This window comes from Musa acuminata, chromosome BXJ2-2, assembly GCF_036884655.1.
Source record: "Musa acuminata AAA Group cultivar baxijiao chromosome BXJ2-2, Cavendish_Baxijiao_AAA, whole genome shotgun sequence".
In the NCBI taxonomy this organism is placed as follows: domain Eukaryota; kingdom Viridiplantae; phylum Streptophyta; class Magnoliopsida; order Zingiberales; family Musaceae; genus Musa; species Musa acuminata.
This window is the reverse complement of record NC_088339.1, coordinates 27,704,651-27,719,246: the sequence shown is the minus strand read 5'-3', so window position 1 is coordinate 27,719,246 and position 14,596 is coordinate 27,704,651. Positions and strand designations below refer to the sequence as shown.

Here is a 14,596-nt window from a genome sequence, read left to right as displayed (position 1 = left end):
TCAAGAATGAGTGTACGAAATGAACTTATGCCCATTCATCAAAGAAGATGCTAGGTCGTCATAATTGCAATGTAAAATGAAATGATTCAATATGCACATAACCATTCATCAGTTGGCAAACAATTTGATCAAGAACAAGTTCCAAAACAATCAACATTCATACAAAAGATACATGAAAGAACGAAGTACCAGTTTGCTGGTTTCTAGTAGTGAAAGCCACTGGCAGAACAGTTCGTCGGCTGATTTAGGGTTGTCACTCGGAGCCAACTGAGACATTTCCGAGAGCTACAAAAGATCAGGGACGAGCAATGCCACGTCTCGTACTATGGCCACATCCATCCCAACCATTTTCTGCGTCTCTCGTACAACAAAGGACGAAGCAAGCACCGCTAGAACCCCAACCACCTTCAAAGAAAAGATTCCGAAATCCCAAGTTTAGTCTAACCGATTGCAGCAAAACAACCCTAGACATCCCAAGAGCAATTCGGGCCGCTCCCTCGTTCGCCACTGCAATCCAGGCATCCAACACTCGTAGCCGAATTCAAAGAAAGAACCCTAAAATTAAAGCTGGAGAACGGAAGAAAAATCAGATCGTCTCGCCTCGCGAAAATCGTCCTCTTTTCCGGCTTCGTGGCTTCACGGAATCGATCGAGCTCGAGATCACTCGCTCGATTGAAGGAGACCGAGGGAACGCGAGGAGGCCGAGGGATTTTATGGGAACTCGGATGCGATTTAGATCCCGAGCTCGCCTTACTTAAGAACGAAAGGAGAGGGGAAAGAGGAGATTTAAAACGAACACAACACGAGACCAAAGAACGTGGAGGGGCGAAGAGTGAGCGGTTCAAATCACCAAATACGTATGTATACGTATATGATTCATTTCGATCCCAAATAACATCTAGCTCAGCTTCTGCCACGAGTTAGGCCACGATCTAATTAGCTAGCGGAAGCAAACAGGAAACATGCGTTTCCTCCAGCAATCGCAACCACGCGGCTTCCTAACTCGTAGGTTAGATCTGTCGTGTCTAATAGGACCTGTAGTCCACCACTAGATGTGTGTATTCGTACAGGAGTTCTACAATGGCAAACTCGTAAATTACAGCCAAAGAGAGGAAGATTAGTTTTAGAAGATTAGTTTAAGATATTAGACTGTAAAAAATCATAATATATTGAAAGTAAAAAAAATAAACAGAAATAAAAAGAACAAACACAATGCACAACACTCTCATGTATATGGGAGGGTTATATAGGCAGTCTAATAAGATCTTTTCGAATAATGATCCCTTAATCTTAATGACGAGTCACCAGAATTTTTTGATTTATTTTCGTTGTTTTCTAAACGATTCGTTTTTCTACGAAAAAATTGATTAAAAAGTATTTTCTGGTTTTTGTTTCTGTTTATTGCTTTATTTTCTGAGATATCATATTTGTTGTTTTGCAGTTTAGTCCAGTTTATGTTTTGTTTTCTATTTTATAATCCTTCTCTTCAGATTTGTCAGCTTAATAGGGAAATACTTCTAATCGGTGCAACAAAACTCGACCTTTCCGACTACACTACATAGATTTCCTTCAATAAAGTCAAAGAAACAAAACTCGATCTTTTGCATATAGTCCTTTTCTGATCTCCTCTTCTGTGCAGTAAAGATCTGTAGAGTTAGATGAGGTTTGGCTTTGGGTTACTCGTTTAACACTGAACAGGTTTCGTTGCTCCCTGCAGTTTTCAACGTCGATCGATGAAAGCATCTCTTGTTCTTTATCTTATATTTGGTTGCATGAACTTAGACTTCTAACCTGACTGCTCATTCAGGAGTGATCCCATGGCGTGCTGAAAGGGTCATTACATACATTCTGTGCTATTCTCTGATTACATGACCATATACTTCTCTGATAAACAACACCATGACCATGTACATTCTGTGCTGAGCACGGCATGCATGCATGGTTCAGGGTGTGTCCTATCACGTGAGAGAAGTCTCGGCCCGGTGTCAACACAAAACACCGACGCTGTTGGGACGAAGGATACTCCCTTCGTAGCACATGGATGCTATGTTGGCTCCGGGATTTGTGATCTGCCTTCCATTCCCCCACCCTCTCTTTCTCCGCGTATTCGATTCTTTAAGGGTATCAAGCTGGCTCCGCGTCCGACAATGCCAGGAGAGATGAGATGCGAAGAAGAAGAAGGAGGAGAAGGAGAAGACGGGAAAGCAGGAGAGCGATCGAGGGTGACTGCTGCAGATGAGGGAAAAGAGGAGAGTCAACTCCCGGGAGGCCGCGCAGGGCTCGAGGAGTGGGGAGAAGAGACAACAGCAGCACCTTCATCGGGAGCTCCCCGCGTCATTCTCCCGGCAAATCAGCTCTACGGAGACGTCCTTTTAATACATTCTATATCCATACTAACATGGTAACAGTTGGTAGATGTGAACAGTGGTACCATTTTCTTCCTCTGGCTTCTCCCCCATGAAACCTTAATCACGTTCTTTTTCTGCTTTAGGTATGCATCTTCTTCTTGCATGTGTGCTCACTGGGTCGATGAATATTTGGACTTGTGGGAAAAAGTCCAAGTGGACTTCCCCAATGTGACTTAAGAAGTTAAATCAATGATGAGAGACAAACAAAGGGAGGGAAAAGTCAAATGGTGCATGTTATGTAGTAAAAGATAAGCAAGCATATTACTGCATCCGTGTCAGAAGCATGTAGAGGAGTATATTTATGATCGGTGGCTTCTCGTAGTCACCCATGCATGTAGTACATACGCTGGAGCGTATTGAAGAGTTTTGTCGGGAATGGCACGCGTCCCGAGTCGAGTAGCCATATTCGGCGCGACTCCGGACCGGCGGAGCAATGAATGCATCACAATAGAATACTCATGCACAGTACTGCACGTAAAAAGCTGCAGTTTATACGCTTATAATATGAGGAGATCAACAATGCACCGGAAAAATAACATCTCCTTGCTAATATTATGCTAATAAGCTTGGTCCAAAAGAGGTCACAGGATAAACTATGGTCAGCTTCCTGTCATCACCTACTCATTCTGTGAACTGCAGCACTGATATTGAGGTACATATTAACCTTTACTTGTCTATATGGGATCTTTGGTTGCACTTCAATTGGTGTGGACATCAAGTGTTGCACACTGAAGACAGTGGCAGGGGTGTTCAAATGGGATGGGTTCAATGGGGGCAGACTTTTGGCGAGGTTTACTTGGGTCTCTTGTTGGTGTTGGTGTTGGTGGTGTTGTGCTGCCTCTAACTTTTGAGCAGGTGCAGTAAAGTAGAGAGAGAGAGAGAGAGAGAGAGAGAGAGAGAGAGAGAGAGAGAGAGAGAGAGGGCTGGGAAAGTACCGGGTTTTGCGCGTCGAGAGGGTGGCCGAGCAACAGCTGGCTGTCAGACACGTGGAGCTATCTCCTCCCTCCGATCGTGCGGAAACATGGTCCAGAATCTAGCGGTAGCTCATGATGGATCAGTAGGCAACGAGAAGCAAGCAAAGGGAAAATTGGGCTGATTCATGTTTTCTTTGATCCTTTTTATTTCCCTTTTTGCGACCACAATTCGTTGATGATTACCAGCAGCAACCTCGTTCTTCAGACTTTTCATCTGATCTTAAATCCGATATGCGAGTTTGCTTGTTTTTAGTGGGAGAGATGATGGGAGGAGAGAGGGGGGGCGAGGAGGGGGTGTAATAAATGGAATTGAGGTTGTGGCAGTGGCAGCGAGTGATTGCAGTCTCCATGGCGGCGTTGCAGTGGCTCTAATTCCGTGTCTTAAATATACTCCCCAAAGCGAGTGAGGGCAGAGAAACAGAAAGACAAGTGAAGGGAAGGGAAGGGAAGGGAATTCAAGGAGGGATCGAGGATGAGGTAGCAGTGTTGCTACAGCCGCTGCTGCGGCCTCCCTCTCCATCTTAGTGTTAGGGATTGGAGGAGGCGAAAAATTAGCAGGGAAAGCGAGCATAACAAGAACGACATCTTTGCTACTCAGTAGGAATACAAGGAAATCTCTCGAGGTACAGCCACCTATTTATTCTCTCTCAGAAATTCTACTGCCTTGTAGATTTATCATGATGCAGTTTGTGCTTCTTTTAGCAGAGGGGAGAGGAGGAGCGATCGATCTTGCTATGGATTTGAAGCTTGGTGGGTAGGAAGCATGGCAGGGTTCTCTCTAGGTGGGGGAAACAGGCAGGGCGGAGGTGACGAAGGGATCCCACCAGAGAGCTTATTCCTCTACGGCAGCGGAAGCGGCGTGGGCGGCAATAGAACCGAAGAGATCGGCTACGGGAGAGGCTTCGAGCTATGGCAGCAGCACCAGCAGCAAATCCATCGGCAACAACCTCAGCAACAGCAGCAGCAACTCTACATTTCCTCCACCGCCGGGCTCCTCTCTTTCTCCGATGAGCCGCTCCAACCTGGCGGATCGATCGAGCGCACCGTCAGCTTGAGGGACAGCGGAGGAGGGGGGATGAGCTGCCAGGACTGCGGCAACCAGGCAAAGAAGGACTGCTCCCACATGCGATGCCGGACCTGCTGCAAGAGCCGGGGCTTCCAATGCTCCACGCACGTCAAGAGCACCTGGGTCCCCGCCGCCAAGCGGCGCGAGCGCCAGCAGCATCTCGCCGCCGCCGCCTCCTCCCTGCAGCAGCAGTCTCAGCAGCTCCGAATCGGAGGCTCGACGAGCGGCGGAGGAGGAGATGTTGGTGGCAGTGGAGGCGGGGAGCCCTCCAAAAGGCCACGGGAGATGACCACCCATCTATCCACCGTCATCACCACCGCATCATCAGGTAGCAGCAGCACATGCAGTACAAATCATTCTACTATTTCGTGAATCCACTCCACTATTCACTCGAATCATTTGCGTGTGCTCCGTTCCATCACTCCCACTCGCTCCCGTCTTTCACTGTCTTCCTCTTTCTCCTGCACCCATCGCCTACTAATCCAACAAGAGACGAGTGTAACACCTCCTTGCACGCTTCTTATGTTACTTGATGGCCATTAACTGGAACCACACTCTGGCAGGAGGGGAGGTGAGTTTCCCGGCCGAGGTGAGCTCCCCGGCAGTGTTCCGGTGCGTTCGGGTGAGCCCGTTGGACGACACCGAGGACGAGTTCGCATACCAGACCGCGGTCAGCATCGGTGGGCATGTGTTCAAGGGCATCCTCTACGACCACGGCCCGGACGTGCCGACCCCGTCGACTCCTCTCGCGCTGCACGGGGAATCCTCGTCTTCCGCTGCCGCCGCTTCTATCTCGACCGCAGCCGCTCTTGCCACCGGCCTGGCTGCACCTTCTAGCTCAGCTACCGCGGCGGCTTCCACCGGATCGATGGATCCTTCCGCCCTCTATCCGACGCCACTAAGCGCCTTCATGGCCGGAACCCAGTTCTTCCCTCACCATCCCAGACCTTAGAGAGCTAACGAGCAAGGCTATATAGCATGGTAGACACTTCAGCTAGAGCTAATATTTTTACCTGCTTCTTTTAGAATTTGGAGCAATTGTTGGGTCTTATTCTTGTTTCGAGTTTCCTACCTTGACAATGCAGCGTCGGGAGTCAAATCCTACTCCATTCTAACAAAAGTTGCAGTCATGCATGGCTTAGCTTTTCTTCCTACTCCTTTCATTCTGAGCCTTTGTCTTCTTGGGATTGCTATTAGAGAAAGAGCTAGGCTATCGCATGCCCTCTAGGTCTGCCGGCTTGGGAGTGGGACGACCCCAACAGCATCGACGAGTAGCTTGGCTACCGGAAGACCTGCAAGCGAGCTGGAAGCATGGATTCCTTTGTTCTTGATGGCTTTGCTTGGGTCTTGGATTCTTTAGCTCAAGAAACGTCGGCATTATTTAGCTTGAGGGTCATGTCAATGGCCCGGACTGCACAAGGTCGCGGCCACGCATGGCATGGGTGTATACGGAACTCGAGGAGGGGAAAGCTCATCTTCTGCACCACCCATCTATTCTGTCGCTGGTGTTCCTTGCATGCATTACTTCTTTATGCGAGTTGCGTATGATTTTTCCGCCTCTTTTAATGGCATTGATGGATGGATGTGACCTTCGTCTGTTTCTTTCCAATGGCCTCAATATAAGGAAGAATGATATGAAAGGATAATAGAAGCAGAAACTGAGAGAAAGAACATAACTTTATTAGGTATCGCAATGATTTGTAATCTCTTATCAACCCACCTTTTTTGCTACAAATTGAATACTGAGTACTGGGATTTGCCTGCTAGAGATGATTAATTGTATTAGGTTTTACTTGCGTCTCTCGTGAAACTTATGTTTGTTGATGTTGCTTCATATGACAAGAATCTATGTTGAGGTTTGGTGGAGATTTTTCTTGGCTTAGCTTCTGTGTTTCCAAGTTAAGCTTCCGAAACTACTCTCTAATCTGGTTAATGACATCTTGGATTACAAAAGCATGTTCTTTATGTTATTTACTTGTAAGGAAAAGTTGTTCATCAAATATTTAGGGTTTATCTATACCACCCAAATATGAACAAACAAACATGATGACCTCCTTTTTGAACAAAACTAGATTCGTTTGGATTAATCCATCTCAGTTTGGATTGTGTTATTTTAATTAGAACAGTTACTTTGTTTCGACTTAGTGATATATCTTCTTAAGAATGCCGTATTCAAGTGGTAAATGCCTCTTCTTTATAGGGTCATGATTATTTCTGTGCTAATCATGGTCATACGTTCTTGTTCAAATCGAGTTACTATCATAACATGATATCCTTGACATGCAAAGATTGGGCAGTCCCCAAGTAAAGGTTGGGGTGAGTGACAGGTGACAATAATGATGATTATTAGCACACATAGTTGAATGGAGTTCGAAGTAAATTTCGTCTTCGGAACGAAAACCCACACCTACGAATAAAAGTGAATCATCGCTCCTTTTCGTTTCTCCCTCCATTCATGATCGATCTTGAGAATTGAGTTCCATAATGTTTCTCTTGACTCGTGATATCGACCATTAGAGAGATATATGTACTCTTTCTCAGATGTACCTTTGTGGAATCTGGTTTGACATGTCTCGACCATCCCTTTGTCGCCTCTTATAGGCCTTTTTTATCTTCTCAGACGTCAGGTTATTTTTCTGACTCGCTTGATCCGTGAAGAACTCAATTTCATCGTGATGCTAAAGCAACACGAGTATGGAGAACAAGTGGGCTGTTGTTTTGTAGTTAATACAAGCTGTCTCCCTCCTTATCAAGGCTTGATAAGACTCCAACGCGCCCACGCATCCTCTCGTCGCCGATCCAAATGGTGGGAAGCCGAAGCTGTTTCCGCTATGGTCATCTCTCTGGAGCGCCGCCGCTTCCTCGACGTTCCATAGAACAGGAAGCGCGATGCCAGCGACGAGGGAGGGAGGGCGGCAGTGAGTTCTGCTGCTTCGTTATCGGTGCGAGGCGTTTCCTTCTCAGGTCATGTATTGCTGCTCTGTGCTGAGTTCTGCGTGCATGCGTCCATAAGCTCGGGAAGAGCATGAGAGGCGGAACAGGCTGTGATAACCGGTCCAGTTATGATCTATAGGATCTCGACCGGTCTCGATTTGACACGAACCGATTCGAACCTCGAGTCGATCATGATCTTCTCATAATTGGGTCGTTTAATGGGCCGAAGCCCGCGGCCCAACACGCGCAGGGATTTCGGGTCGGGTTTGACCCGCATTGACCAGTCCACCCCCTTCCCCTTTTTATCAAAAGAAACTCTGATAATTTTATATACGTAATATTATATTCATGATTTTTGCTGATAATAAAAATCAGCAAATGTTCACCGGGTTCTCTCGCTCGAGGACTCGAGACACGCGGCGTCTCCTGGTCGAAAGATCCGCCGCCGCGGCGGTGGTTCGGAAAAGATTCGCTGGTGGCCACCCATCGTTGTCAGATATGATACGGTGGAGGGCGGCGTTACGTCAGCAAGTAGGTCCCACTTTGACGGGATTGTTTGACCGGGTCAAAATAAAATGCCGCAATTTTTTTTTTCAGCAAAATTAAAAATAGTTTTTTTTCTGAGCTGGCGATTTTTATACTTAATTCTGTAATATTTAAGTCTACTAATTTGCATTTATCGGAGGAAATATATGCGAAAGATGGATTAAAATTAAATGAGATAGGAAGTTGTAGTTACATTTAAGTACAAACATTTACGAATTTGTGCCCCCTCGATTATTTCTTTTTTTTTTAACTGATAATATTTTCGTAGAATCAAAAGTAAAATGTTGGAAATTATTTGATTATCCATGTAAGAAATCTTTGATGTCAAAATATATTTTTAAATTATTATAATAGAAACATAATAAAAATTAATATAGAAATAAAATAACGTACCTCCAACTTTAAGAATTTCTACGATAGTTTCTTCTTAAACTTTAGTACTTTTCGGTTCACAACTCTCATTTTAGATGGTGTAGAAAGTTCTTTTGACTACAAAGATGTTGAGTCCACGGACCAAAATCCTCATTTATATAGATGTTCTCCCATCAAAAATATTTATTAAGAATTTTAATGATATTAAATATTTAATTTAATAATAAAATAAAAAATTAAAATTATTTTAATTATAATAAATAAAAAAATTTATAATAATAAATTATAAAATAGAATGGTTATATTATTATTAAATAAGATAATTAATAAGAACGGTTACAATAAAATCACTCGAGTAAAGCAAGCTAAGGATTCCTTCCAATATACTTGAAAACCGTCACCAGATTCGTCGTCGACGATGGCCCCCCCGCGCAACACCGAATCACCGATCAAATTTGTATTCCGAGGAAGTGAGGAAGGCAAAAGGAAGGGCGAAGGAGGAGGAAGAAGAGGGGAGGGGAGGGGTAGAGGAAGTGGTTGGGATTCTCGTGGAAAGCGGCCACCTTCGTCCTCACTGCTTTTGTTCGACATCATCGCTCTCCCTCTCTACTCACCAAAAGCGCAAAAAAAGATCGATCCAGTTGGTGAGGCATCAGCATTCCCCGCCACCCCCGCCGACACACCCTCCACCGCCTCGTGTCTCTCGATTCATGCCCGACATCTCGCGTCGACTCGGACATTAATCCTTTTCCGCTTCTCATTTACGCTTACTATCATGGGTAAGTCGAGTCTTTGGCGAAATGGATTTCCGGAATCCTTTGCATCCGATCTTTAGACGCCCAAATGACTTAGCAAACTCGTTTGCACTTTTTTTTGGACATAATATAGTTATTTTTAAAAGAAATATAGTAAAAACATTTATTTAATTTTTAGAATTATTATACCAATGAATTCACAATACCTTTTCTTATATTAAATCGATTGATAAGTCTTTATTGAGATATTTGATTGATTAGTACATCATTATACGAGTAATAAGTCTATTTTTTTTATTTTTTTTATAAATAAAAATAAAAATAATATAGGCATTTTTTATTATTTTTAATTCATTCTCGGCATTTTATTGAATGAAGGATGAGGGGACTTCTCCCCTCGTACTAGAGAGAGAGAGAGAGTAGATGGTGGCTGCAGTGCCGCTGCTTTCCAAAACACTGCATCTACTGCCTACTAAATCTTCATCCCCCCAACCCTATACCAAAAGCTTCTACCTTTTCCCATGTTTATAATATCCCATACAACCATCCGACGCAAGAAAAGATTCCCAACGCAGACGTCGTAGATTTAATAGTATTTGATCTCGATCCCGTAGCTGTAGCATCATATAATTAGTCCACACATGCCGGTATTCTGCAACTATAATAATCTTAATTGGTGCTCTCCTTATGGCCACATCACATACATTATCGAGCAGCATCCCTGTGACGTTGATGTCTCATCTTCTGTCCTGGGGAGGAGAAAAGTGAGTCACGATGTGTAGAAGACAAGTCATGGAAGGACTGGCTTTAGCATGGACACGAGGATTCCTTGGGAGGTCTCCCGCTGTACCTCGGGCTCTCCTAGGTTGGGTTTCTGATGCAACACATTCCTAGGTTGAGAACGAGATGCCCAGCTTGTGTGACAGACTGAGATCGAAGAAGATGAAAGAGGGGTGACACTTCCTGCGACGCCTCTGTCTGCTACGGCACCAGAGTGTGTTTAGCTACGGTGATCGATTCAGAGTCTCCTCCGCCTAGAGCTAGATTCAGAGTCTCCTCCTCCTCCGCCTAGAGCTAGATTCAGAGTCTCCTCCTCCTAGAGCTAGAGATGCTCGATTCAGGCTTGTGAAGCTCCACGATGAAAATCAAATTCTTCACGGGATTAGGATAGCGATTGCGATACGATTATTCGGTTCTTGTGATGAGTACAGGTGCCACGCTTCGTTGAAACAAAGCAGAATAGAGTACAGGTGACACGCTTCGTCGAAACAAAGCAGAATTAATTAAGCGTATCGATCACAACAAAACCTTTCTGAATGGATCAAGTGTGTAACGTGCCATAGTGTGAGGTGCAGGAAACACATTATGTCATACTTAAGAAACAGCAAGTGAAGACTTTGATAGAAGTATTCATGATGTAACTCGAAGATCAAATTGCTGAAGATGAGCTGCATGCTAACATCCTAAAAGAACAAGAAGCAAGCATGCATTCACAATCACTTCATTTGCAGGACTAGATCAGTGAATCAAGCAACAAAAAGAGCGATACAAATCGCCTCAAGGCGAACAAAGCCCGACCCCATATACATATATTATTCCTCAAAAAAAGAAGAAGCAATTGTTACATGGTTCTTCTTGTTTCCCACCTCTGCAATGATCCTCTCCTGTAAACAAGAAGACTCCCAGTTTCTTACTGCAGGCTCATTTGTCCCCAAGAATCATAATGCCCATGCAGGAAAAGCTGGAGTTTTAGCATGTCAATTAGGTCTCTCTCATGCCCCACACTCCCCTACCAAACCCGCCTCCCCCCAACCCACCCAAAATCTCAATGGGCAAATCGAAATATTTAGACTTTGAAGGAAAAAATTCCTGAGAATTCCTACTAATCCAATTCTACAAAAGGCACAATTGAAGCAATTAAAGACATGAGATCTCACACCGAAGAGGCTTCGGCAAAAGCTGTATCGTTTAGACCATCATCTTCCCCATTCATCAATGTGGAATCTTTCTCTTCCTCGCTCGAAAAATCTCTTCTTTCTAGCTTTGCATGAGCTGCCACGAACACTAACTTGTGCATTCGGTCGATGCTGGTCCTCGAGCGATCACGTGCACACACCCACCGCAGTATGGATGGATTGTGCTTGAAACCACACGCGGTGGCGTGCAGGAAGATTATCCTCACAGCCACTTTGCCAAGGGATTTGAACTCATTCAGGCATGTTTCCCACACCAGCCTGCTGCTCTGCGGGTTTGCGATCCTCAGCTTCCCTGTCACTGGGTCTTGCTGCTTCACCTGCACGGCCTGCGCGTACAATGGATCCAATCCTTCAGTCCTCCACTTCATCAGCTCCATCAGAGCAATGTGGGCTTCTTCACGAGAAACCAACCTGGTGATCAGCTTGTCCACATCCTTCTCCTGATCAGCCGTCAAACACTTAAAGGGTGGAAGGTACTTCCCGCTCACATCCTTCACCAAGTACAGTGGATCCAATATGAACGCTGCCGACCAAGCTGGGTGGTAGTTCTTCTTAAACCTTTTCTCGACCACCTTCTCCACAGGCCCATCCTTGACACCATACTTAGAGCACCAGTTCTTCACCTTGGACCTCAGCTCCTCCCACATTGGCAGGCATTGCCCGACGAGTGGCCTCTCTGCCTTTATTTCTTGAAGCATATCGTCGAACAGCTTGACGAGGAAGTGGCCTGCCTCCAATTCGTTCCAGAAGCCAGTGTCGTCGATCATGTCGGCGCACTCTCTTGCGGTAGGATCATCATGGCAGGCCAGCTCGTAGGACTCATGGTGGATGACCGACCGCAGAGCCTGAGCAGAGCTCAAGATGTCCTCCATCATCATGAAGAGGGACGAGGCGCTGCAGCCTCCTACCAGTGGGTCATACGAGGGCGGGACTCGGAGGAGGCATGCATGGTCGAGCTCTTGAAGCTGGTACTTGTGGAAAACGCTTCGGACCTGGGAGTGGGTGTTGAAGAAGGTGGCGAGTTTGTGACACTTGGCCGCGACGGTCTGGAAGAGCGGCAGCTCGCGGGCGAAGTCCTTGATGAGGCTGCGGAATCCCTGGAGCTGGCAGGAGAGGTTCACCAGCCACTGGTTCTGGTTCTCCAGGCTTAGGAGGGCCTTGGACTTGAACTTGTCGGCGACGATTCCGACGCACCGCCGGGTGGCGCCTTCGCCGGAGATGTCCGCAATGGTGTGCGACAGCACCACCTCCGCGAACTGGGACGGGGACCGGGCGGGAGTAAGCACGGACCTGTGGAAGACGGTGGTGCCGTTGGGGAGGTTCACGGTTAAACTCACGATTGAGTCGCCACCGGAGGACGAGTCGTGGGGCTTCCAGCCATCGGCCGCTAGCTGGAAGAAGAGTGCGTCGTGTGTGCGGGCATCGGCTTCCGCACGGGCCTCATCGTAGCGAACGTCCAGGCGACGGCCGACGATGTCACGGCGGGAGATGGGCGGGAGGCCGACCTGGCCAAGGAAGGCGCGGAATTTGGGATGCTCTATGGAGGACAAGGAGACGGCGCCGGTTCCGGCCGACTCTTGGAACCAGTCGGAGAGGAGGGAGAGGGCGGAGTCAGCCTGGGCCTTGGAGAGAGTCGGTCCAGGGGAGGCCTTGGGGCTCTTGAGCTTCCTGACCCTGTCCTCCAACATCGCGAGCGGGCCGACGTCCTCCCTCCCCCCGGAAAGGACCAGCTGAGGCTGCGGCGCGGGGAGCGGCAGAGGGGGCGGGGTGGAGAAGACGACTTCGCTGGCACCGGCAGCAGGGGTAGTTGGTGACGAGGAGAAGCGGGAGTGGTCCGCGATCGCGAGGCGAGGGGCGTGGAAGTGGGCGGACGAAGGGTTCGCGCCGACAGAGGTGGAGGAGCGCTTACGGCTGTTCGGGTGGTGGTGGTGGTGGGAAGCGGTAGAGGAGGAGGAGCAAGGGGCGATGGAGGAGATGGGCTTGAGGGCGGCGAGGGTGGCGGCGGAGGAGGAGGAGGGGGAGCCGAAATTGGGGCAGGTGCCGCGCTTGAGGTGCTCGGAGGCGGTGCGGGAGGGGTTGGAGGCGGAGAAGACGGTGTCGCAGAGGACGCAGCGTAGCTTGACGGCCTTGGGGAGGCCCGTGTCGGCGCTCTGCACCATCACAGGCTCCAGGTGCGCCCAGTACCACGCCCCCTTCCCCTTGATCGCCTTGATCCTCACCGTCGTCAGCGCCTCGTACCTCTTGTGCACCGCCTTCGCCGCCACGTCCTCCGCAACCGCCCCCGCCCCTGCCGTCACCGTCGCCGTCGCCGTCACCGCCGCCGCCGCCGAATCATCCATCGTCGCAGTGGACACCGCCGTCGTCGTCAACGCGTTCGCCGTCGCCATCGGACGCCCCCTGAAACCAGCAGCAGTTTCCTCCCTCTTCAATCCCCCCAAAAGCAACACTAGTTTCGAGTGACGCCGCAGCAGCTACTTCGCTTCCACCGCCGAGGCATCAGCGAAGACTTCATCAGAGTCACCGACTCCCTTTGCATTCAACTGGAGCGATCCAAAGGAGACGGCATGGGTCGGAGGGTCGCGTCGAACACCTCGACTGCGCTGATCATGGTGACGAGGAGGAGGAGGACGGGTTTTGGGTTTTGGAGAGCAAGAGAGGGGGAGAGGAGAGCAGCAGCAGCACTCGAGGAGACATGGGAGAAGGGGATTGCTGTTTTGGTGGGTTTCGCTTTCTGCAGCTCGTACTATTTCTTGGCATCTCTCCTTTCTCTTTCTCTCTCTACGTCGTCGTCCTGCGTCTCCTTTTTCTTCGTCTACTACTACGACGCTCGAGCACAAACCCTTTTGTTTGTTGTGTGCGGTGGATGGGTGGGGGTGAGGCGACGGGGGGCCGAAATAATTCTGGCTTTTGGGCGGCTTGTTGTTCCATGTGACTTATTATGGTGGGCCGAAGGAGGCCAGCACATGGTGGGCTCCGCTCTCCCCGGACCCATCCCGACCTTACCATCCACGCCGTCAATTTTCTTTAGAGCATCCGAGTTTTGCTTTGCGCGGCGTGCGATCTTATGATTAAGCATTTCTGTTTCAAAAAACGAAGCATATATATATATATATATATATATATATATATATATTGATTGCATTAAGACGTAAATCCCATCTTACACACACATATATATGTCATGGTTTATTCTTAATTATTATGACATAATGATATCATTATAGAAATATACCCATGTAATGAATGCTTGTGTCGGGAGCTATGGGGGCCTTCTTTTCGGATTCTCGGTCAGGGTTGACCGGTCTTGGAAATAATATTGTTTTATTTGATATTTTTGTCCAATTGTATTGAAATCATAAAAATTACCATGTCATATGTGTATGTATTATATTAAAATCATAACCTTACTTAATCAAAACTTTTGCATGTGTATGCATTTTAATTATTAAGGTGCTCCACCCAACGGCGAGAGAATTGAGTCGGGATTGATGGACAAGGGAACGCCATGAAACGGACGACCAAAAGTCCGCGTTTGTTTGGGCGTGGAGGAACGCGGAGGGCGACG

The 14,596-nt window shown here is 47.6% G+C and overlaps 2 protein-coding genes across 3 annotated transcripts; one reads left to right on the top strand and one right to left on the bottom strand.

The window, feature by feature from the left end:
* The first annotated feature begins 3,676 nt into the window (after positions 1 to 3,676).
* LOC103975733 (protein SHI RELATED SEQUENCE 1) lies at positions 3,677 to 6,214 on the top strand. The gene is made up of 3 exons (XM_009390792.3): positions 3,677 to 4,005; positions 4,088 to 4,776; positions 5,012 to 6,214. The coding sequence occupies exons 2-3, from the start codon at positions 4,146 to 4,148 to the stop codon at positions 5,398 to 5,400; spliced, it is 1,020 nt and encodes a 339-aa protein (XP_009389067.1). The 5' UTR covers positions 3,677 to 4,005; positions 4,088 to 4,145; the 3' UTR covers positions 5,401 to 6,214.
* Positions 6,215 to 10,468: 4,254 nt separating this feature from the next.
* On the bottom strand, positions 10,469 to 13,872 carry LOC135605761 (uncharacterized). 2 transcript variants are annotated; one of them, XM_065096216.1, is made up of 2 exons: positions 11,443 to 13,870; positions 11,210 to 11,357 (listed from the first exon to the last, which is right to left on the bottom strand). In XM_065096216.1, the coding sequence occupies exons 1-2, from the start codon at positions 13,416 to 13,418 to the stop codon at positions 11,345 to 11,347; spliced, it is 1,989 nt and encodes a 662-aa protein (XP_064952288.1). In that variant the 5' UTR covers positions 13,419 to 13,870; the 3' UTR covers positions 11,210 to 11,344. The 2 variants fall into 2 exon arrangements, with proteins under 2 accessions (XP_064952287.1, XP_064952288.1); XM_065096215.1 differs by having other exon boundaries at positions 10,469 to 13,872.
* Positions 13,873 to 14,596: the final 724 nt, after the last annotated feature.